At 39.1% G+C, this 24,195-nt stretch overlaps 1 protein-coding gene across 28 annotated transcripts in view; it reads left to right on the top strand.

Annotated features, from left to right (window-relative positions):
• Positions 1-24,195, top strand: part of DST (dystonin) — a 497,752-nt gene that overhangs the window by 449,732 nt on the left and 23,825 nt on the right. For 27 of the 28 annotated variants that reach the window (XM_033864484.2, XM_033864483.2, XM_033864472.2 and 24 more), the window contains 11 exons: positions 1,611-1,784; positions 2,100-2,255; positions 8,648-8,845; positions 9,191-9,319; positions 11,935-12,105; positions 12,948-13,103; positions 13,306-13,512; positions 16,576-16,695; positions 19,355-19,524; positions 21,059-21,218; positions 23,593-23,787. In XM_033864484.2, the coding sequence (XP_033720375.1) occupies positions 1,611-1,784; positions 2,100-2,255; positions 8,648-8,845; positions 9,191-9,319; positions 11,935-12,105; positions 12,948-13,103; positions 13,306-13,512; positions 16,576-16,695; positions 19,355-19,524; positions 21,059-21,218; positions 23,593-23,787 (1,836 nt within the window). Of the gene's footprint in view, positions 1-1,610; positions 1,785-2,099; positions 2,256-8,647; positions 8,846-9,190; positions 9,320-11,934; positions 12,106-12,947; positions 13,104-13,305; positions 13,513-16,575; positions 16,696-19,322; positions 19,525-21,058; positions 21,219-23,592; positions 23,788-24,195 lie in introns of those variants that run through there. The other variant, XM_073810886.1, reaches the window with a different exon arrangement.

Genomic DNA, 24,195 nt, shown 5'->3' with positions numbered 1-24,195 from the left:
AATTCCTCTGTGCTGATGCTCATTTATCAAAGTGGGAGCAACTATTTCCTCCCTAATTTTAAAGTCTCTATCTACAGAGACATCACAGCCCTTTCAATGAACTCTACTAGATTTTTACATAAAATTATTATCTGGCTTTAAAAGAGTAGCATTTTTATCTCTAAGTGTGATATAGAATATTTCATTTAGAAAAAAATTGTTTCTTCTTGAGAATTTTACTGTTACCATCATTAGATGGTGATTTTTTTTTTTTACTCTGTCTGCTCATGTAGTAAACACATGATATCCTTTATGTACAATTACAGGTGTGGAGGAGGGGTTTTTTTGGGTTTTACATATATCTCAGCAGTTTTCATACAGCACACTGGATGAGGTGCTTGCCCTTAAATCAGGTGTCTGAAGTTGCATCTCCCTTCATCCACTTACTAACCAAATGGCCTCAGAAAATTTGTCTAACTGCTCTCACTTCTGTGTCCTTAGCTTAATTGGGGATAAAATGATTTTCTTTATAAGTTTATTGAGAACAACTTGACTATAGCAAGTGTTCACTATGCTTTTGTTATTATTTTTAATTATTATTTTAACTTGCTTGAAAAAAATTGATACTGCTTAGCCATTAATTCTTTATTATTTAATTATTTACTATTAGAGATTAAAATCAATACTTTATGAAAAGACAGTTTCCTATTACATGTAACCACTGGCTAACCTGTATTGGTTGGCAAAGCCAGGATTATTACCTACATGTCATTAAGCACCAAGTGAGAGTAATGTTATTCTGAGTCAGTGCAAAGGATAAATAAATACTAATAAACACAGCATAGCAGGGAATTCCCTGGCGGTCCATTGGTTAGGACTCAGCACTTCCACTGCCGAGGACCTGGTTCGATCCCTGGTCAGGGAACTAAGATTCCCGCAAGCCGCATAGCATGGCCACAAAGAAAAATAATATAAATAAATAAACAAACACAGCATAGCTACAGAAAACACAGAGCGTTCAGTGACTGCAAGATGTGTGTGTGTTTTGAGCAGGAAATAATGTGAGTTTCTTAGAGATTTTTTTTCTGGGTTTCATATATGTAAATATATATTTTGTTTTCTTCTTTCCTATAATTTCAGAACTCATTTATTGAATATGTATAATTAGACCCTGGAAGAAGTTCATCCTTGAAATTTGTTAGTTCTTTATTGTAGAGAACAGAAGTGAAATAGCAAAATTATAAATAAAAAATCGTTCCATCAGAACACGTTGAATGAAAAGATTTCTTTTTTTTAATTTAATTTTTATTTTATACTGGAGTATAGTTGATTTACAATGTTGTGCTAGTTTCAGGTGTGAGAAAAGGTTTCTTTTCATCATTTTTTATCTACAGTTTTTTCATCAGTAAACCCTGTGTTAGATTTTATTCCTCTTCACCCCACCCCAATAAAAAGTGTGAATTAGAACAAACATCTAACCTGTAGAATTTTTGTTTGTTTAAAGTTACTGAAGAGAACCTGCTGTATAAAAATACAAATAAAATAAAATTCAAAAATTCCAAAAAAATAAAAAGATAAAGTTACTGATGTATAACAAATTTTCCTTGTATGCCTCCTTTTTTAAAAAATAGCAATTTAAGTCAGAGGCGTATCAACAACAGATAGAAATGGAGAGACTGAACCATCAGGCAGAGCTCCTGCTAAAGAAAGTAACAGAAGAAAGTGATAAACACACTGTTCAGGACCCACTGATGGAGCTGAAATTGATATGGGACAGTCTGGATGAGAGGATCATCAATAGACAGGTAAATACCAATTTCAGGTTCATATAATAATGTAAAATAACTGTTAAAAAGTAAAATTAGGGGATCCTGGACATAAACTTCAGAAGCCCCTAAATTCTTTTATTTCCTTGGAACTTTTCCTGCTTCTCACATGCTGTTTTTTTAACCACAGAGTTTCAAACTTAAAATATATGAGGATATGATGATCGGGCTTCATTGGATTTGCTTAAAGACTTATGCAGCAGGAAGCAATTGAACAGTTCACTCTTGTTTTATAAATGTGGGTCATCCATCCTATCAGACTCGTGGATCGATTGTCTTCCTCTCTGTCTGCAGCACAAGCTGGAGGGCGCTCTGTTAGCACTGGGGCAGTTCCAGCACGCACTGGACGAGTTGCTGGCGTGGCTCACGCACACTGAGGGCTTGCTCAGCGAACAGAAGCCTGTCGGAGGAGACCCCAAGGCCATTGAAATTGAACTCGCCAAGCATCATGTACGTAGCTGTTACTGCATCCTCTCTTTCTTCTCTCTGCATTTCTAGTGTCACCAGATGTTTCTGGTCTGCTGATTTTTTAGGCATTTATGGTTTTAACCCATGTTCCTATTTGACATTGGCGACATAAGGTTGAACTACTTAAAATGCACTTCTTAAAAGGTGATAATCAGGCTTCCCTGGTGGCGCAGTGGTTGAGAGTCCGCCTGCCAATGCAGGGGACACGGGTTCGTGCCCTGGTCCGGGAAGATACCACATGCCGTGGAGCGGCTGGGCCTGTGAGCCATGGCCACTGAGCCCGCGTGTCCGGAGCCTGTGCTCCGCGACGGGAAAGTGATAATCAAAATGTTTTTCTCATTGGTCAAGGCAGTTATTGTCAAAAATAGCAAGAATGGGGAATTTTTGGCTAAACGTTAGGAGGACTGCATGACCAACACTGGAGGTTTAAATTTCTGATTATACCTGTGCTTGGATGAAGGTAACATAGTTTTAAAAGCTGTTGGGGGCAGCCTGGCAAGTCACAGTTATCCTGCAGGCTCTGTGCGTGTTTCCTCTGGTCACCCTTCCCTCCACGCGTCTCTCCCTTGCTGTGTTTTGGCTTGTCATATATTTCTGTCTGTCTGTACATCTCTCATCATGTTGGGGTTTGTCCTTCTGTTTCTTTCTCTTACTTTTCACTGGCTTTTTGTGTCTTAGTCCTTTTCTTTCCGAGGTAGTTTTTTAAACTATTTATTATGTTTAGAAGAGTTTTTACATGTCATGTACTTGATTGAAAGCTTATAAGTGGAAATTTTTTATCTTGAGATATATGCAAAATAGTTTCATATTTTGTCATCTTTGTGGCACTTGGTTGATGATTATTAACAGAAAATTCCCCGTCTTAAGTCAACGAGGCTTAATGAATAGAATTTATGCCCAGTAGAGTTTATCCTGACATTCAGCAGGCTTTCATAGAACTTTTAACATACACATTATAGTGGTGTCTTACTTAAAGTTAGGTCCTTAATCCTAATCTTAAATAAGTTTTCCTTGATTATCATATAGAAACATTTGATTATTTTACATATTAACAGCATTTTAAAATAAGAGGTTTATAGCGCTTTAAGATCATGATATTTTTGATTATTCTTGCTTTAGTTCTTCTTCCTTCATGTGTTTCCCCACAGTAATTGTTCCCTAATTTAAATTTTTCTTCCTTTTTTACCTCTTTCTGTCTGTATTTATAATCATTGCCCAGCCATATCTGATTAAGCAATTAGGACTTATTTTGCATCATTAATATTTGTCCTCATTTAATATCTATATTATACCTTTGCTAAGAGCAATAATGACCAGTCACACTGACTCTGCATGTAACCAAAATGTTTATTCTCATAGGGTGAGTTTATAGCATTTACATTTTCATAAACTCAGCCATTGTCCTAAAAGTCACATACATCAGTGACAGGAACTTTGTAGAAGATGGTAGAGGTGGGAACATGCGGCACCCTGGTCCAGTTATTTTGGTGGAGATGAGTTAGGGACCTTTAGTTTCCTTTAGTCAAGGATATTTTCTCCTTCCATTTCTTTCTTTTTAAAAAGTTTTATTGAAGTATAGTTGATTTACAATGTTGTGTTAATTTCCACAGTACAGCAAAGTGATTCAGTTATACATATATATTCTTTTCCATTATATTTTATCACAGGACATTGAATATAGTTCCCTGTGGTATACAGTAGGACCTTGTTGTTTATCCACCCTCCATATATACTAGTTGGCATCTGCTGGCCCCAAACTCCCAATCCTTCACTCCCCACTCTGATTCCATTTCTGAAGGTCAAAGTTCAAGGACTCAGAATTGCCAGCACAATTGCTGGAGGAAGGGAGGGAAGATTCCCATCCCTGTCCCGCCTTCTTCTCTGGCTCCTAGGCCGTGGCTTATGTAGCAGGGCTCTGACCATTTATAAGAACGAATTTTATAGAATTATCTTTTATGTTTTGACTGTGAAAATATTTAACTCTTACCTTTTGAAAGTGGTGCCTACGTTAACATATCCAAGTACCTGCTTCTTATAAAGATCACTCCTTACTCAGTTGATTTTATAACTTTTGAAAAACCTCCCTCACCAGATGCCTCAGAACACAAGTGGATGGAGTCAGAGAAGCAGTGATCAGGGACGGTTCGTGCCCTTGCCTGAAATCCTTCTGGTCTGGGTTTCCCAGATGTGGGTTGTCCCTCCCAGGACGACAGATGACACTCCTCTTCTCTCCTGTTGCCAACCCGAGTCTGAGTGTAGGGGGAAGGGTTATCACAGACTTTTACCAACAATAGAGGAAGATTTCTTCTGGTTTCCAAAAGCATAGCAGTCTTCTTGAAAGGAAACTGTTACTAAGCTGTATTTGTTCTTTGAGGTAATTCTTTTCAGTATAAGAAATTGATTTTTTTAGCCTGCAGTTGTTTTTTGCACTTACCACTCTTGCCCCATGTTAGTGCATTTAAGTGTTATTAATCTATTCTTATATTCCCACCGGATAATAGAATAAGAAGGCATTATTTACTGGGATCTGTCATAGGCATTTCATATCGTATTTTCTAGTAAGAGAACAGCTAAATCGTGGAATGCTGGACTCACGTATTCCCCAGTAAATGGTGAAATCTCTTTCCCTTTAATGTTAGGGCCTCCTGGGGTTCATTCCTGTCACCTGAGCAGTTAACTCTAGCACCCTTAAAACCAGAGATGATAAAAGGGTATTCTGTGGGCTTCCCTGGTGGCGCAGTGGTTGAGAGTCCGCCTGCCGATGCAGGGGACACGGGTTCGTGCCCCGGTCTGGGAGGATCCCACATGCCATGGAGCGGCTGGGCCCGTGAGCCGTGGCCGCGGGCCTGCGCATCTGGAGCCTGTGCTCCACAACAGGAGAGGCCACAAGAGTGAGAGGCCCCTGTACCGCAAAAAAAAAAAAGGTATTCTGTGATCATTTGTTTCCTTTTTTTTTTTACATCTTTATTGGAATATAATTGCTTTACAATGGTGTGTTAGTTTCTGCTTTATAACAAAGTGAATCAGTATTACATATACATATATCCCCATATCTCTTCCCTCTTGCATCTCCCTCCCTCCCACCCTCCCTATCCCACCCCTCTAGGAGGTCACAAAGCACGGAGCTGATCTCCCTGTGCTATGTGGCTGCTTCCCACTAGCTATCTATTTTACGTTTGGTAGTGTATATATGTCTATGCCACTCTCTCACTTTGTCCCAGCTTACCCTTCCCCCTCCCCATATCCTCAAGTCCATTCTCTAGTAGGTCTGTGCCTTTATTCCCATCTTGCCCCTAGGTTCTTCATGACCACTTTTTTTTTTTTTAGATTCCATATATATGTGTTAGCATACGGTATTTGTCTTTCTCTTTCTGACTTACTTCACTCTGTATGACAGACTCTAGCTCCATCCACCTCACTACAAATAACTCAATTTCGTTTCTTTTTATGATTGAGTAATATTCCATTGTATATATGTGCCACATCTTCTTTATCCATTCATCTGTCGATGGACACTTAGGTTGCTTCCATGTCCTGGCTATTGTAAATAGAGCTACAGTGAACATTGTGGTACATAACTCTTTTTGAATTATGGTTTTCTCAGGGTATATGCCCAGTAGTGGGATTGCTGGGTCATATGGTAGTTCTATTTTTAGTTTTTTAAGGAACCTCCATACTGTTCTCCATAGTGGCTATGTCAATTTACATTCCCACCAACAGTGCAAGAGGGTTCCCTTTTCTCCACACCCTCTCCACCATTAATTGTTTGTAGATTTTTTGATGATGGCCATTCTGACCGGTGTGAGATGATATCTCATTGTAGTTTTGATTTGCATTTCTCTAGTGATTAATGATGTTGAGCATTCTTTCATGTGTTTGTTGGCAGTCTGTATATCTTCTTTGGAGAAATGTCTATTTAGGTCTTCTGCCCATTTTTGGATTGGGTTGTTTGTTTTTTTGTTATTCAGCTGCATGAGCTGCTTGTATATTTTGGAGATTAATCCTTTGTAAGTTGCTTCATTTGAAAATATTTTCTCCCATTTGGAGGGTTGTCTTTTCATCTTGTTTATGGTTTCCTTTGCTGTGCAAAAGCTTTTAAGTTTCATTAGGTCCCATTTGTTTATTTTTGTTTTTATTTCCATTTCTCTATGAGGTGGGTGAAAAAGGATCTTGCTGTGATTTATGTCATAGAGTGTTCTGCCTGTGTTTTCCTCTAAGAGTTTGATAGTGTCTGGCCTTACATTTAGGTCTTTAATCCATTTTGAGTTTACTTTTGTGTATGGTGTTAGGGAGTGTTCTAATTTCATTCTTCTACATGTAGCTGTCCAGGTTTCCCAGCACCATTTATTGAAGAGGCTGTCTTTTCTCCATTGTATATTCTTGCCTCCTTTATCAAAGATAAGGTGACCATATGTGCGGGGGTTTATTTCTGGGCTTTCTATCCTGTTCCATTGATCTGTATTTCTGTTTCTGTGCCAGTACCATACTGTCTTGATTACTGTAGCTTTGTAGTATAGTCTGAAGTCAGGGAGCCTGATTCTTCCAGCTCCGTTTTTCCTTCTTAAGATTGCTTTGGCTATAAGGGGACTTTTCTGTTTCCATACAAATCGTGAAATTTTTTGTTCTAGTTCTGTGAAAAATGCCAGTGGTAGTTTGATAGGGATTGCATTGAATCTGTAGATTGCTTTGGGTAGTATAGTCATTTTCACAATGTGATTCTTCCAATCCAAGAACATGGTATATCTCTCCATCTATTTGTATCATCTTTAATTTCTTTCATCAGTGTCTTATAATTTTCTGCATACAGGTCTTTTGTCTCCTTAGGTAGGTTTTTTCCTAGATAATTTATTCTTTTTGTTGCAATGGTAAATGGGAGTGTTTTCTTAATATCACTTTCAGATTTATCATCATTAGTGTATAGGAATGCAAGAGATTTCTGTGCATTAATTTTGTATCCTGCTACTTTACCAAATTCATTGATTAGCTCTAGTAATTTTCTGGTAGCATCTTTAGGATTCTCTATGTATAATATCATGTCATCTGCAAACAGTGACAGACTTACCTCTTCTTTTCCTATTTGGATTCCTTTTATTTCTTTTTTTTCTCTGATTGCTGTGGCTAAAACTTCCAAAACTATGTTGAGTAATAGTGGTGAGAGTGGGCAACCTTGTCTTGTTCCTGATCTTAGTGGAAATGGTTTCAGTTTTTCACCATTGAGGACGATGTTGGCTGTGGGTTTGTCACATATGGCCTTTATTATATTGAGGTAAGTTCCCTGTATGCCTACTTTCTGGAGGGTTTTTATCATAAATGGGTGTTGAATTTTGTTGAAAGCTTTCTCTGCATCTATTGGGATGATCATATGGTTTTTCTCCTTCAGTTTCTTAATGTGGTGTATCATGTTGATTGATTTGCGTATATTGAAGAATCCTTGCATTCCTGGGATAAACCCCACTTGATCATGGTGTATGATCCTTTTAATGTGCTGTTGGATTCTGTTTGCTAGTATTTTGTTGAGGATTTTTGCATCTGTGTTCATCAGTGATATTGGCCTGTAGTTTTCTTTCTTTGTGACATCTTTGTCTGGTTTTGGTATCAAGGTTATGGTGACCTTGTAGAATGAGTTTGGGAGTGTTCCTCCCTCTGCTATATTTTGGAAGAGTTTGAGAAGGATAGGTGTTAGCTCTTCTCTAAATGTTTGATAGAATTCTCCCGTGAAGCTATCTGGTCTTGGGCTTTTGTTTGTTGGAAGATTTTTAATCACAGTTTCAATTTCAGTGCTTGTGATTGGTCTGTTCATATTTTCCATTTCTTCCTGGTTCAGTCTCGGAAAGTTGTGCATTTCTAAGAATTTGTCCATTTCTTCTAGGTTGTCCATTTTATTGGCATATAGTTGCTTGTCGTAATCTCTCATGTTTCCTTTTTAAGAGTGCTAATTGTAAAACATGGCAATGTATTAATTTTATATTTGAACATATAGCAATATATATCTTCGAAATTGTTTACTCAGGACATGAAAATTAAGTTCAATTAAAGTGAGATTGAATCAAATGAATATTTTTAGAGCCTTTTAACTATAATCTCTATATACTTAATGTCATCAGTTTCAAAACTCTTCTAGTGGGTAGAACTAGCTATGTTCTCAACATAATCATTTCAGGGAATGTTGGTAGATTGAAGAGATACCCAATAAAGCTGCAAAGTTAAGGGAAAGGAAGTTCTCCATTTTAAAAAGTTCATTAGTACTAAAATTCTATGTATATGTTGTAGCTTCAGAACGTTTCATAACCAGGAAATAAAAGAATTGCATTAGAAGCGATGCTAGCATGTTACAAACTAGCGAACATATTAAGTGTTAATCTGAATATTTTCAGGTGCTCCAAAATGATGTATTAGCCCATCAGTCCACCGTGGAAGCCGTGAAGAAAGCAGGAAATGATCTAATCGAATCAAGTGCCGGAGAAGAAGTCAGCAACCTTCAGAACAAGCTAGAGGTTTTGAATCAACGCTGGCAAAATGTTTTGGAAAAAACAGAACAAAGGAAGCAGCAGCTGGATGGTGCCTTGCGCCAGGTGAATGAGAGAATAAATCCTGAAACTTTTTGGTGCCTTCAAGACCAAGATGACATGGCATTTCTTTTATTGGTTTTCACACCCCTGTTTAGTTTTTATACTTCAAGGAGAAGAGTAAAAAAAAGTGGGATAAAGGACAGAGCTGAGAAGAACACAGCTCTCCAGTTCTTAGCATGATAGTTTTATTGCTGGTTCTCCTGCTGAAGAAAAGCAAGTGGTCCAGAGGCCCCTGCCCTTGTTCAAAATGCATGGAGAGGCTTAGCAGGCTGGGATTGTTTAAGCTTCATTTTTGGCTTCAAAGTGACCATATCTGGGGTCCAAACTTGAACCTCTCTCTCACTCCAGGCTAAAGGGTTCCACGGCGAAATCGAGGATTTGCAACAGTGGCTGACCGACACAGAGCGCCATCTGTTAGCATCCAAGCCTCTGGGAGGTTTACCGGAAACAGCCAGGGAACAGCTTAATGCCCACATGGTAACTATATTATTTCCTACAGCTCTAGCCTCAGATTAAGAGACTGACTATTTTGTGTAGGCCCTGGTGATAAACAAACTGTGGGAGAAGGTTTAAGGATATCCAGTTTTGCAGCAGAAATCTCTATATATAAGTGCTAGAAACACTGTTGATTAAATTTTTAAAGTCAGAACCTATTCTTTATTTTAAAGTTTAGTGTGTCAGTGTATGAAAAGAGGTTTTAGCAGTCTAGGCAATTTTTAGAAGCAGACCTTCCCCCATAAAATGATAAACTTGTATGGATAGTAATATAACATTGGGTAAATTATAAACTGTGGCTCCTTGAGTGGAAAGAAAAATCCCTAAAGGAATCAAAATGGACTTAACAATTACTGCTGTGAGCATGAGATTCCCACCCAGTTTCATGGAAGGCTGGAAAATATGTTCTTGTTCTGTGAAAACGAAGTTACATATTTGCTCCTTTTAATGGTGATGGGGCCGTATCTTCAACCTCACACCCACCAGCTTTGGATAAGAGGAGGCTTCTGTTTAATTGTCTGACCCGGAGCATCACATCATGCCTGTGGGCTGTTCCCGCCCAGAGTCTGTAGCGCTGTCAACTCTTAAAGATAAGGAGGAAAAATAATGAAACTTGAGACTCTGGCTTTCTTTCCTAGAAGTATGGGCTGAGAAATTAAATTTAGACTACATTTGACCTATTGACATTTCCTATTCGTGTCCCATCATAATTTAGCTCTAGAAGTTCTAAGAGAAAACAGTCTTTTTCAAATGTTGAATGCTTCTTAGGAAATAAAAGTAGAAGTACTTAGGGATTTGGCAAAAGAAATGGGCCATTGTACGTGAAAGTCTGTACTCTTTAGTCATGCCTAGTGTTGTTGTAAGATCTTACTAATAAAACTGCACTTGTTGGGAATAATTTTGAATTTGATGATTTGGAGAGGAAGTGACCATCTTGTAGGTGGAGTGAAGAAATACAACAGAAGTAACATCTTATTCATTTCACAATTGCCATGAGCAGTTAAAATGAATCCTATTAATCCTATAGAGAATTTCCTAGAATCTCTATTCCTTCTTTTAGAAAATCATTGTGTATGTCGTTTTCTTGTTGTTAATATGTTGTTTTCTTGGTGCTACAAGGGACCCATTTGTTCACTGAAAAAGTAATTGACTAATTAACTCGGGAGCACTTGTCTTTTCCATAAAATCTGGCTGTCTTCCAGATACCTCCTTACTTTCCTAGAAGTACTTGCATAGCTATTACAGTCCATTAAGTATAAGTTTAATGAATTCTTGAACAAACATGCATGAGATGGTTCTCTAATAAACAGATATTTTTAAATGGTAATTTAGAAGAGTGTAAGTAAAAAGTTGGAAAGCAAAGAGCTTATCTTTAGAATATTTTATTTTAGAAAAATATTACTTATCAGCATATTTGGTTTGGGTAGGATGTTTGCTGATATCATTTGCCAGATTATAGAATTCCATGATTTAAGAAATTCTAAAGAGTTACTGATACTTGTAATACTGTTTTAGTCATGTTCTTTTGATTTGGTTCTGTTAGACATGAAGGAAACTAGAAAACTTGGAGTATTACTGTTTCCTGAGATTTAGCTGTATTTAGAAGCTTTGCTTTGATTAAAAGCTTTCAGTGGGTGATATTGTAAATATGTTGAGAGAGGGATTTTTTTAAGGTTTAAGAAATTACAAAGTTTTGAGGCAATAAAAATATTCTAGAATTAGTAGTGATGGTTGCACAGTCTTATGAAAATACTAAAAACACTGAATTCTAGACTTTAAAATGCTGATTTTTATGGATTATATCTCAATTTTAAAAATTAAAAAGTTGGAAGTATTAGATAGTATGTAATTTTTCAGTGGGAGCTATGATTTGACTCACATTGTAATTGAATCAATGGAATAGAACTGGTCTTACTTTTGACGTGAGTGTAACTGGTGTTTCATTTATCTTAAATTCTAAATTTGTTTAAGCAGTATTTTTATACTCTCTATAGAAGATACACACTGCATTCTAGTTGAAAGCTTTAAAAATGTTATAACTGAGAAGAATATTCATAGGACCATAAGTTTGGCTACTGTGATTCCAAAGTCTGTGTCATCAACTTAAATGTCTTACCGTACTGGGTCTTCACCTTCTATCTACTGTGTGTCTTCTGAGCATAGAATTAAATTATACCAAAAAACCAATATTACAGTTGTTGTATTGTGTTCCGAGGAGAGACTTAGAGAACCCATTTTACAGAGAAGGAAATCGAGGCTCAGGGAAGTTACGTTACTCTCCCAAGGTCACAGAGCTGATTGGTTACTGTACATTGAAACCTTTCTTGATAACATTTAACATTACTGCTTCACGTGTGGGGTGGATTGATAACAATAGCACCATTTCTAAGACTTCTTGGTAGGCAGAGTGTGGCTATAGGTTTAGTTGTTCTTTCAGTATAGTGGAAAGTTTGAATGTGTCAGGGTTATTCTGTGTGCTGGACGGTGTTGAGTATATAATAAGGGGCTTGGGATTGATGACATGGAAAAAGAGCTCTGAGATTTTGTTCTCTTAAAAATGATATGACTTGCGGGGCGGGGGGGATATCTCCATTTAGGAAATCTGTGCTGCCTTTGATGTTAAAGAAGAAACATATAAGAGTCTGATGCAGAAAGGCCAGCAGATGCTTGCAAGATGCCCCAAATCTGCAGAGACAAATATTGACCAAGACATAAATAACTTGAAAGAAAAATGGGAATCAGTGGAAACCAAGCTCAATGAAAGGAAAGTATGTGCCTTGATGAATATCATAGAATGAATGTTTTCATTGTTTCATTTCATGGGTCTTACCTTATCTCCGAGTAGAATTGTCAGTGGAACATCTAATGATTCATGTTTAAATTTTCTTTGTATACGTTTGGACATTTCATGGGCTCAGCTGAAAATAGTATTCTGTCTTAACGCAGGAGAACACAGTTGAAGAAATCTGTTCAGACATAGATAAAGGTATATCATAGGTCAAGTGTTAACTAGGTATAGTTTAAATCTGTGAACCAGTGGAATTCTGGGTGGTTAAGTAATTCTAATCACACTTATTAAGCAAAAGGCAGGCTGTATGTCTGGCGGGAGTGGGGAGGGAGGGAGACCAAGAAAGTGAGATGATTGTACATATAATAAGCACTTACATAACAAAAATCCATGAGGGAGAATTAAAAATCTTGCTATTTAATGCTATAAAAATGATAGGCTAGGAATACTAGATTATATGCCCTTGCTGACAGAGCATAATGTATATATATTTCATAGTATTTTGACCTCCAAAATGAATTGTATGCATGTCAAATTTTCTTTTTCTAGATTCTATTTAGTAATTCTCTGGTTAATTGTCCCCAAACCACAGTTTTAGTGTATATTAAAATTGTTTTAGCTGCAGTGAGATGCTTCTCACTAAACTTGAAGGGGCTTGGTTAGCCAGTATTCAAAAACTGTTTGGGGGATATAGACTATGCATAAATAAAGTATGGATGGGGAGGAAATCTGCCAGAGAGTGGTTAAACTTGCTGGGGCGGGGAAGGTGGGGAGGCGGGAAACCTTGAATACCATGAAATACTAAATAATCTGTCTTTTCAGGTTAAACTGGAAGAGGCCCTCACCTTGGCAATGGAATTCCACAGTTCCCTCCAGGACTTCATCAACTGGCTCACCCAGGCGGAGCAGACCCTAAACATGGCTTCCAGGCCAAGCCTTATCTTGGACACCGTCTTATTTCAAATTGATGAACACAAGGTAAGCTGCATCCCGGATGGACAGCACTCCCTTCTCAGACCTTTTTAGACATCAGGCTGTTTTAATGGCAAAAGCATAAATTTGGTAGTTTGAACACTTTCTTTTGTCCTTTGAAACCAGCTTATGATCCTGGAAGTATTTTCAAGATAGATCCATTTTTCCTTTGTTTCTGATTGTACCCACCTCCCTTTTTTTGGGAAAGGTCTTTGCCAATGAAGTAAATTCTCACCGGGAGCAGATCATAGAGCTGGACAAAACTGGAACCCACCTGAAGTATTTCAGTCAGAAACAAGATGTCGTTCTCATTAAGAATCTGCTTATCAGTGTACAGAGCCGCTGGGAGAAAGTGGTCCAGCGCTTAGTAGAAAGAGGAAGATCTTTGGACGATGCAAGGAAGAGGGCCAAGCAGGTAAACCTTTATAAAGATCCTCTGAACTTGGCAATGAATCAGGTCTATGTTATGTTATTAAATACACGTTATGTTATTAAAGTGCTTTTATGGCAGGCTGTGCTTTGTGTAACGATCATGGCGTGAAGCCAAGGTGTTTATTTCCTAAAAAGGCCATGGCCTCAGTTTGGATGATGACGTCACTTTCTGACCTGGCAGCAACTCCAGGCCCTGGGGACCAGCCTTGGAAAGACTGATCATATCTTGATATCACAGATGGACCGTTATCATTGGGGCCCAAAAAAGGGCTCCACAGTTTTGTTGTTGGGTTGGTTGGTTTTCCTTGGCCTTTCAACCTCCACTCTCATACTTAGAGTGAGGCATTCTGCTTTTTTATATTGCTACTTGTGTTTAGTTCCAAAACCAGACTTTCTCATGTGTAGCCCCCAGACAGCTTTCTGAAGGCATACTCTGGGTCTGAGCTGGTTGTTTCTCTTCACCTCTCCAAATCCGTACACTTGTTGGCAGGGCTTCCTTTCTTCTCTAATATTTGGATACAGCTTCATCCCACCTTTAAATTAACTGTTTGAATCTTGGGGGGCTGCTTTTTTTAATCTAGAGAATCTCACATGGAACTTTCCTTCCTTCCTTCCTTCATCTGTTACTCATATTCTGTTCTAGAGTAAACACAGAGAAGTGCAGTTATGCATCTCTGTACTCCAGGGAAGAGGAAGATGCACCCACCTTGCTTGGCTTATATCTTTGATTTTTACTAGGAACTTCGTGTAATAATACTGAGGGTGAATTTTATAATGACTCTTTCTGCCCCATTCCATTGCATTTGTCCAGCATTGGTGTTCGGCGCAGTCATTTGGGGAGCTAGGCTCGGCTGGGTGATGCAGAGGATGACCTGGGAGTCCAGTGTTTCAGCATTTAAAGCTGTCCAGCATAAAATGTTTAAAGGCTGGCGAAATGACACATTGCCCTGTGATTGGATTACAGGCCACATGTCTCTTTTTGAGGGGGAGGTATGGTATGTCCCATGTAATAAACGAGTTTCTAGAATAGAATCGGTCTCGGATGTTTTTTTAAGACAGTCCTCATGCCAAGCCTGATGTTTTTCTTGCCGTGTGTGCAGCCCTGTCGTCTGTAGTGGAGGCATTTTGAGTTATGAACATCTGATTTACTCAAGTCTCATGGATACCAGTAGCCAGTCGGCCACCCTCTTCCTCCTTTCTCTATCGAGTCAATTTTATTTTCTCAGTCTGTTGAATTGAATTGATAAGGATTCTCCACTGTTCTCGGTGCAAAAGGATGGCATTTCTTCTATTTGTACGGCTTCTAAATAGTTTTGAGAGCAGGACCAGCCTCAGAACCTGTGCATTTGTACCATTGTACTTACCATCCAGTTGTTATAAGCTGTACTGTCTGTAGAAAGACAAGCTGACAGGGACTTCCCTGGCGGTCCAGGGGTCAGGACTCTGTGCTTCCACTGCAGGGGGCACGGGTTCAATCCCTGGTCAGGGAACTAAGATCCTGCATGCCAAAAAAAAAGACAAGCTGGCATCACTAGCTGTTTATTTATTTATTTGTTCTAATACCTCAGGTTTTGGCTCAGATCTTGGCTGTAGTTCTCTGACTTGGGCAATTTATGTGCCTATTCTGGCCTCCCTGTTTTCATGTCTAAGTTGATTAGATTTGTGGGAGGGACGTGTAGGGAGAGCAGGTCTCTAACAAGACAGTCTCCAGTGGACCCTTGCAGCTTTGTGATTCTGTGCTCTCACTGTGCTTAGTATCAAATGTCTTTTTGTTATTTCACTATTAATGTTCTTTGATATAAAACAGTTTTTATTTTGATTACTTAGGTTTTTGTCATGTATCTGTTCCCTTTAATTCCTTGGAAGAAATAATTTATAACTAATTTTCTAGTTTGGTATCCAAAAATAGTACCTACTATTTCTTTATGATAAGCAGAAAAGAGACCACAGCTGAAATCAAGTATATATAGCACCGGAACAGTTCAAGGCTTTAGACGCGAAAGATAATTGTTTTGTTAGAACTCGAGTATTGTGGGTGCTCTTAAGTATAAAACCAGTATGTGAGGCTCAGGCATTGATGTGAGGATTTGTATAGCAGCAAGAAAGATGTTGAACTGTCTTTGCATTAAATAGGAACGTAATGCCCTCTTTTTGTTAAAGTGAATTTACAAACTTTATCCTTTCCCTTCTCCCTTTTTGTACCTCTTTCTTAGCATAAGAATTAAACACCACCTTAGAAGTAAATCCAGATCTGTCAAGAGACAACAGTGGAAGCTTACATTATTATTTTTTTAGTTTTATTGACATATAGTTGATTTACAATGTTGTGTTTAATTTCTGCTGTACAGCAAAGCGATTCAGTTATACATCTATCTATTCTTTTTCATGTTTTTTTCCACTATGGTTTATCCCAGGATATTGAATATAGGTCCCTGTTCTATATAGTAAGACCCTGTTATTTATGCATCCTATATATACTAGTTCGCATCTGTTAATCCCAAACTCCCACTCCATCCCTCCCCCACGCTCCCTCCCCCTTGGCAACCACAAGTCTGTTCTCTATGTCTGTGAGTCTGTTTCTGTTTTGTAGATAAGTTCATTTGTGTTGTATTTTAGATTCCAATCAGAACAGCAGACAGAAAACCAAATGAAAAAAAATGAAAAGCAATGTAAGAGACCTATGGGATAATACAAAGCATGCCAGTCTACGCTTACATTATTTATTAAACAAAAGAAAGGGTGGGACGTTCTGCCTGATGCTCCCTAACTGCTTCTAGGCTCACTTCTATTTTTGTTAAAGCTGACATGTTTGAATGAGTTATAACAAAGTGACCACGGGGCATGACCACAAAAGCTGAGCGTCAACAAGACATTTTGTAATCTGCTGATGAAAATATTCTTTCTTGTTCTTCTTCAGGGAGAATTTTGAATGTATAATTGTTAACATTTTCATTAATATCAATTTCTGTTTAGAAATGTACTAGATTTCAAATCTAGTGAGTATGCCTGAAAGTTTTCTGGACAAAGATGTGAATTTCTTTTACAGTTCCATGAAGCTTGGAGTAAGCTTATGGAGTGGCTGGAAGAGTCAGAGAAGTCTTTGGATTCTGAACTGGAAATTGCCAACGACCCAGACAAAATCAAAGCACAACTGGCACAGCATAAGGTGGGTCTGCAGTTAAGAAAAGCACATTGTATCGTTGTATATCTCAGGGTCACTTTTAAATTCCTACCTGATTGTGTATTTATTCACCACTGGAGAAAAAGGCTGTCCAACGTGGACCTGTATTAAATTTAAAACCAGTTGCCCTTTACATTGGTCAAGTGCTCATTCCATTATGATTCCAGGGTTAATTGTTAAAAGAAAACTCACTGAATTAAAACTGGAAGTCTTCCGCAGTCTAAAACACATAAAGGACTTCTAGAGGCCGAACATTGGCACTTCGGTTTATCACAACTGCCTTGTCTTGTAATTTCTTTCATAGACCAAATGCCATGCAGAACATAATTATGTACTAAAAGGAACGTAGATTTTGCCATATATATTCCTACATACAGTGCAGTGGGGAAAATTGGTTGCCACTTCCTAAATTGGTATTACTGTGTATGTGTGTGAAATTCCACCCCTCCCCTCAAAGACACATAGTCACTGGCTTCCTTGTGTAGACAAGAAGATATGGAGACACTGTGTTTTATATTTTCTGCCTTTTATATTCCTACCACATGCCATTCAAAGAACATCCCTCCCCCCATCCTCCCCAACTCTCTTGAATTTGGGTCTTTCTGTTATTCTGTTTGTAAAGTGATCATCGGCCCTCAGGGTGAGGATGTGGGTAAAAGGAGACCGTCCCTGCAAACCATTTTACAATCTTAGGCATCTACATATAAATCATTGCTTGAAACATGATAGCTTTTAAAATGCTGGAAAAGATTGAATGATATAAGTTTTATCATCATCAGAACATTCTAGCCCTCGTGTTCATCCAGGCTGGTTGCTTCCGTCAGTGGGCCTGACCAGCTGCAGGGGTCAGGATCCTAGGATGATGGGGGAACATGCTGAGGTCCTTTCTTTGGCTGGATGAGGGCTTACGAGTGGCTTGTCCTGATGGCCCCTCTGCCTGGGAGCTGCCCCATCTAGCACTGGCAGCCCAGAGATGGTGACCAGCACCCTTTCCCGTCCCCTCCTTCTCAGAATAGAATGCCTTATGTGAACTTGAGCATAGACGTTGTGTTACATAGTCTGATGAAAGCATACGGCATATTTAAAGTAGAGAATCCTGGAAATAAGAATGTGTGAAGAACCCTATTAGATTTCTTTTTCCTAGTGAGACCTGTCACCAGTCACCATTTCTCTGAGATAACAGGGTACGTTAAGCCTATCTTAAAAGAAGTCTTTTCTGTTCATCGTTTGGATACTTTTTGTCTTTAAAAAGTTTGACTCTATCCTGTATTCAGCTGTAACATTTGTTTTGTATAAGAAAATCTGTGTCGATACCATGATTCTAAAGCTAGCGTTCTGTTTCGAAAAACGTGAAAAACATAATAATTACAGAAAACAGACTACAGAAATAGTGACATATTGTGATGGGATTTATTGCCAAAAAATTCCCAGATGTAGTTGCCTCCTATTATAAAAGATATATAGTGTGTGGTATTAGTGAAACACTTCAAGTGTGTAACATTTTTAAGGCAATACAATTTATTAGGTAATTGTAACCTCGAGGTTATTTTGGGAAATTACATTTGCATAGCATTTTACTGCCTGGGGTGATTCTGATGTGCTACCAGGATTGAGAATCTCCATGTTTGTGTTTCCTTGATATTTTATGAGCTTTTAAGCTGCCCATGAAGTTGACCTTTTTTCTTCTCATCACTGAGATTATGTATTCAATAGCAGTTGTCTTACTCTTTCTATTAAATGTTTACAAACACCCACAAAATGCAAGATGATGCTAAGGGTCCTACAGAGATAATACCCCTGCTCTATGAAAGCTTATAATTGAGTTATATAGAAAGATTACAATTCATCCCTCCCCCACATGCGTATATACACACACAGACATGAAGGGTTCACTAACACTGTAAAAGCTGAAAAATACAGGTGTCATATTAGCCATGTAGCTGTTTGGTAGTGGAAAGTCATCTATAGACCTTCAGAGACTTGGGTAGGGCATTGTGGATCTGAGGAGGGACGTGGCCTCCCCAGGTATGCCTAGAATGAGTGGGTCCAAACACAGAACCAAAGCTATGGTTCTTTTCCCCTTATCCTGGCTCACAGATAAAATACATGTAACATTACAGTGAGAATCCAAAATGTGTGACAGAAAATCTTTTTGACAATAAAAAACAACTGTAGTAAGTTTATACATTACTGGGTCATTCTGTGTCCAGACTGGACCCATACTTACTTATAAAGTATTAGCTACATTTTCCTCTCTGGGCTCGTGGGTCTCTCAATAGTTTATTAGCAATTCCACTTTACCATAACTATTTATACTGTTTGTAGTTTATGTCTACAAGAGATTCAGGATTTGTTTTGCTTTGAAATTGGTTTTTTTTTTGATACTACTAGGTGCTCTTAATAATAATAGGTGCTTGATAATAGTAGGTGCTTAGCTTCTGCCAAAAGTTAATCCTTCCATTTGAAAGTTTAAAGGTTCTTCTCTACCCTGGTGTGTTCCCTGTTGAGTACGCACTACACCATGTGACTTGATGATGGCTGATGTCTCCATTTATTTAAGAGGAATGCCTTTTTCACTGTCTCTTACCTATTTGTGTATCAATCCCAAGTAGAAATGCATGCTGCTCTCTTGTTGGATGTACAGGAGTTTCAGAAATCCCTCGGAGCCAAGCATTCTGTCTACGACACCACCAACAGGACTGGACGTTCTCTGAAGGAGAAGACCTCCCTGGCTGACGACAACCTGAAGCTGGATGACATGCTGAGTGAGCTCAGAGACAAGTGGGACACGATCTGTGGGAAGTCGGTGGAGAGGTGAGATGCGCCTGACAGCCGCTCACTCACCTTGCTGGACCCCTGGCAGCTGTCACGGTCCTGGCGCTCTGCAGGCAGGGTTTGGAACCTTGAATACACACCTCCTTTGCCTGGAGAATGTCTGCTCATCCTCGATGCCCCGCACACACAGTGCCTCCCCCAGAGGCTTTGCTGTTCAGTATTATTTACATTTAAGTGCCCGGTTCATTCAAAAATGACATCCTTCTCCAAGCCTCCCCGCATATCACATGCGACTACAGCGCCTGCCTTCGGACTGGTCCCCAGGTCTGCCATGGTCCTCCTCAGTCCCGTTTCCACATCACCAGTAGGCCTGTCTTCTTAAAGTATAAGTGGGATCTTGTCACCCCCCCCTTCCCCCCAACCCCGCTTCATACCCTTTAGGGACTAACTCTTGGATGTGGATTAGGATACAGGCCCCGTCACTGTGGCGAGCAGGGTCCTACCAGCCTGACCCCACCCACCCCTTCCCAGTCTCCCTCCTCCTCACTACACTTCAACCATGAAGACCCAAAATGTTAAAAAAATGTTAAAGTAGCTAAGAAAGTTAAAACAGTAGTTGAAGAGTTCACATATCTTATACATGTTTCCAAATTTTTCATTGATCCTTAGTCTCATTACTTTTGTCAGTATCCAAATTGAATAGAATATCATATTCCATTCTAGGGAACTTCATAATAAGTTTTTAGTGTTAGTCTTTGTTGTTGTTGTTGTTGTTGTTTTGCGGTACACGGGCCTCTCACTGTTGTGGCCTCTCCCATTGCGGAGCACAGGCTCCGGACGCGCAGGCTCAGCGGCCATGGCTCACGGGCCCAGCCATTCCACGGCATGTGGGATCTTCCTGGACCGGGACACAAACCCATGTCCCCTGCATCGGCAGGCGGACTTTCAACCACTGCGCCACCAGGGAAGCCCTAGTGTTAGTTTTTCAGAATCAATAAAATCTTCTCTCAGAAGGTTACATACTTTTTACAGTGTCCTATAAATGATTTCACGACAATTCATATGGCATTCTTGAAAAGATAGAAAGTCACAGTGATGAACAGATCCATGAGTGGCAGGTGTCCGCCGTGGAGGCAGACTGTGACCAGGAAGAGCCAGCCTGAGGGAGATCTGGGGTTGATAGACTGTTCTGGGTCTTGACTATGGTGATGTTACATGAACATATACATGTTTTAAAATCCATAGAACTGTACACCCCAAAGGTCAAACTTACTGCATGATACTATAAAACACAATTTAATTGAAAAGGCATATTTTTATGACGAAACTAAAGGGCCCGTGAGGTGGTGATGAGGGAATTTTCCTGGAACAGGTGCCATGGATTTAAGCAATGAAAAGAAAATTGGAGAGAAGTTTGTTATTTTCTAAGGAAAGCAGAGAAACAGCAGTGAGTCCGAATATACTGCTTTTCCTCTTGAGGTCTGCTTAGCCTTCGTGGATGTTTTTTAGATGTTTGGATATAGAGGGCAGCTTTTTTGTTGCTCAGATTGATTTATTCCATTTTTTCCCCTAGACAAAACAAATTGGAAGAAGCCCTCTTATTTTCTGGGCAATTCACAGACGCCCTGCAGGCCCTCATTGACTGGCTGTACAGGGTTGAGCCCCAGCTGGCTGAGGACCAGCCTGTCCACGGAGACATCGATCTAGTGATGAATCTGATCGATAATCACAAGGTATTGTTATCTGGGACATTTTATTTTATCTTGCTTGATTATTCTGAATGTAGAGGGAACTGTAACCACTTAATTTAGCTTTGTAAAAATCTACAGAGTATCTGTCATGCTACATAATAGTCTTTAATACTGAAATATGTGACATTTGAGGAGAACAAGGAAGCCAGCTTTAAAAGTGATGCAGGAAAATTACTTCAGTATCAGTGAAATACTTTGGTTTTAAATTTCCCTATCCGAAACCTTGCTAGAACTTGAAAAGTGATTTCATTGTCTGGCACTTTAAAACGTTTTTCAAGAATGTTTTAGTATCTTTTGTTATTCATTTAGGTAATTATGTGATATAATTTAAAATCGTTCGTTCGGTGACCTGGAACTAGGTCATTGCTGAAGTGCTAGATGTGTGACATGATCTGTGGGGGTCATGATCAGCTGCTTCTCTTTTTCTCAAAAACAGTTTTAACCTTGCCCCTTGACCTGTAGCAGTTTAAGAGACAACAGCATATGCCATTAGGGATTCAGTTATTACTTCAAGAAAATTGGTTTCCTTGCCGTCTCCTGATATGTATGTCAATCTGTTGTACAAATCAAAGGTGGTATTTGAGACGTCCCAGAGATATACTGAGTGTAAGGTCCTAAACTGTGATCAAATACTGTTACAATTTAAAGAACCTTGAAAACAGCATGAGGCCCGGTACTAATGTAGGATGGTTGGCTTTATATATACAATTTTCTTACAGCACTACACTTGAATTCATGTCATATTCCTCTCTATAATTTTTCAGTTCAGAAAACGTATTTCATTTTAGAATGTTCTCTTTATACCTCCCTGCTTATGCTATTTTGATCTTACCTGTTCTTTTTAAAATAATTGATCCTTTTGCATATTTATTTCCCCTTTTCTCGTTCCATTATCTCATTATACCCATAGAAGAGAGTTTGTTATGTTTGAACATTAACAGAAAATGAGAGAATAGATGAAGAACATTGATCTGGCCTACAAACATCTTAAAAACTTTAAATTATGTTGCTTTGCCTATATTGAAACAAATGTTTTGTGCATGATTAATACAAACTTTTGCATCCCCTGGCACTCCTTCAATGACTGATGAATAATGTAATGTTACTTTGTACATAAATGCCATTTTTAGAAGCTCACTGTCTAAATATTTACTCCCCTAGGCACTTGGCTGGTTTTTTATATACTAAAGGTCAACAAGAATGAATTAATCATTCAGCATTAGTAATACAATTGGAAGCCCCAATAAGAAGTTTAAGTATACAAAGTACATTGGAAAGCCTGCTCAGAACCGTGGGACTAGTCCTGTCACAAAAGGGGGAGTTAGACGCTGTACCTTGTATCTGTGTGTTTGTGCATGTGTGTTTGTTCATGTGTGTGTGTGTGTGTGTGTGTGTGTTTATCTCTGCGGGCACACCTCATTTAACACTATCAGAGTGAAATCAGCAAAGAACTCATCACACTGTTTCTGGATTATTTTCGACAGTCTCACTTTTATGAATGGTCTGAGTATCAGAATAGAAACTCATGGATAGAGTCAGAAGGATAAAATGTGCTTGGTAATATTCATTTGTGATGATTTCTTAGACGAATAAGCTGATTTTAGTTTATATATGAAGTTGGTTATTTGAAAGATCTGGTTGCAGACAGACTCTTGGGTCAGAAATGGATTTAGTCTGGGACCAAAAGAAGCCACTTTAACCCTTGGCACATCAGAGTTCATCAAAATTGGGTGGGAGAGAAAAATAAAAAGCTTTTCCTCCAAGGTGACAGATTAAGGAGTCAAGCCTCTAAAATTTGACCTTATGGGTTAGTGCCCAGGATCCTGTGAAAGCTACAACAAAGGATTGTTAGAGGAAAAAAAAGAGGATGTGCCAGCCCTGCTGTTGTCTCCAAGGGCTGCTTAGTTACCGGTCAGTCTCTTAGGTGTGTTTGCTGATGGAGAGCAGTGTGGTGGCCAGCACACACTGGGCGCACACAGTAATGATTCCAGAGGGATTGGGACACCCTCACAAAGTATCACAGAAAAGAAGTTGTGATGCATTTTTGCATGGGATTGAAATAAAGAAGGGTGACCACCATTCTTTAAGTCCAACATGTCATTTAAAAAATAACATTCACTCAGGAAAACATTACAAAATTGAGGAGCAAATTGATACAAGCCTAGACTTGACGGTGCCCTCACAGGAGCGGTGTGTCTTGTCTTATTTTCTGCAGATTCTGCGGAAAACGTGGGTCATTAAACTGTAGGTCTTGGAGAGCCATACATGATGTTATGTGCACATACATATTTCATATAGTATGTCTTACTGTTTGGGCTTTGTAATTTAAAATTAATTTTTTAAAATTTGGTCTTAGGTCTTCCAGAAGGAGCTGGGGAAGAGGACCAGCAGCGTGCAGGCCCTGAAGCGCTCGGCCCGGGAGCTCATAGAGGGCAGCCAGGATGACTCCTCCTGGGTCAGGGTCCAGATGCAGGAGCTGAGCACACGCTGGGAGACAGTGTGTGCACTCTCCATATCCAAGCAGACCCGCCTAGAAGCAGCTCTGCGCCAGGTAAAGCCCTGGGGTTACAGCTGCTGGGTGTGCTGACAAAGATCCTGCACCCCCAACAGGAACCGCTGTTCTGAAGGACCACAGGGCTCCTGTGTCTCAGCCAGGATAGTCATGGGGAGGAAGTCCTTAGAGCATCATTGCGTGGGTCCGCTCCCCGCCCAACTCCTCCCCAAAGAATTTAAATGACTCAACAGAGGGAGGCTTTCTAATCTTCCCGTAAAAGTGCTGTTTGAGTCTTTTTTTCAGCTAGAATGTATAATGGGCTGCCATTCATCTCACATCAGATTGTTAAAATGGTGAATTATTCTTCACATAGGCCTTTTTGACGGATTAGATGTTTTCTTACATTTGTAAAATGCAGCACCATGTATCTTTATCTTTTTAATGGGAATAATGGATATAATGAAT

This window comes from Tursiops truncatus, chromosome 10, assembly GCF_011762595.2.
Source record: "Tursiops truncatus isolate mTurTru1 chromosome 10, mTurTru1.mat.Y, whole genome shotgun sequence".
Taxonomy (NCBI): Eukaryota; Metazoa; Chordata; class Mammalia; order Artiodactyla; family Delphinidae; genus Tursiops; species Tursiops truncatus.
Note: the sequence above shows the minus strand (reverse complement) of the source record. Positions and strands in the feature narration are given on the sequence as shown.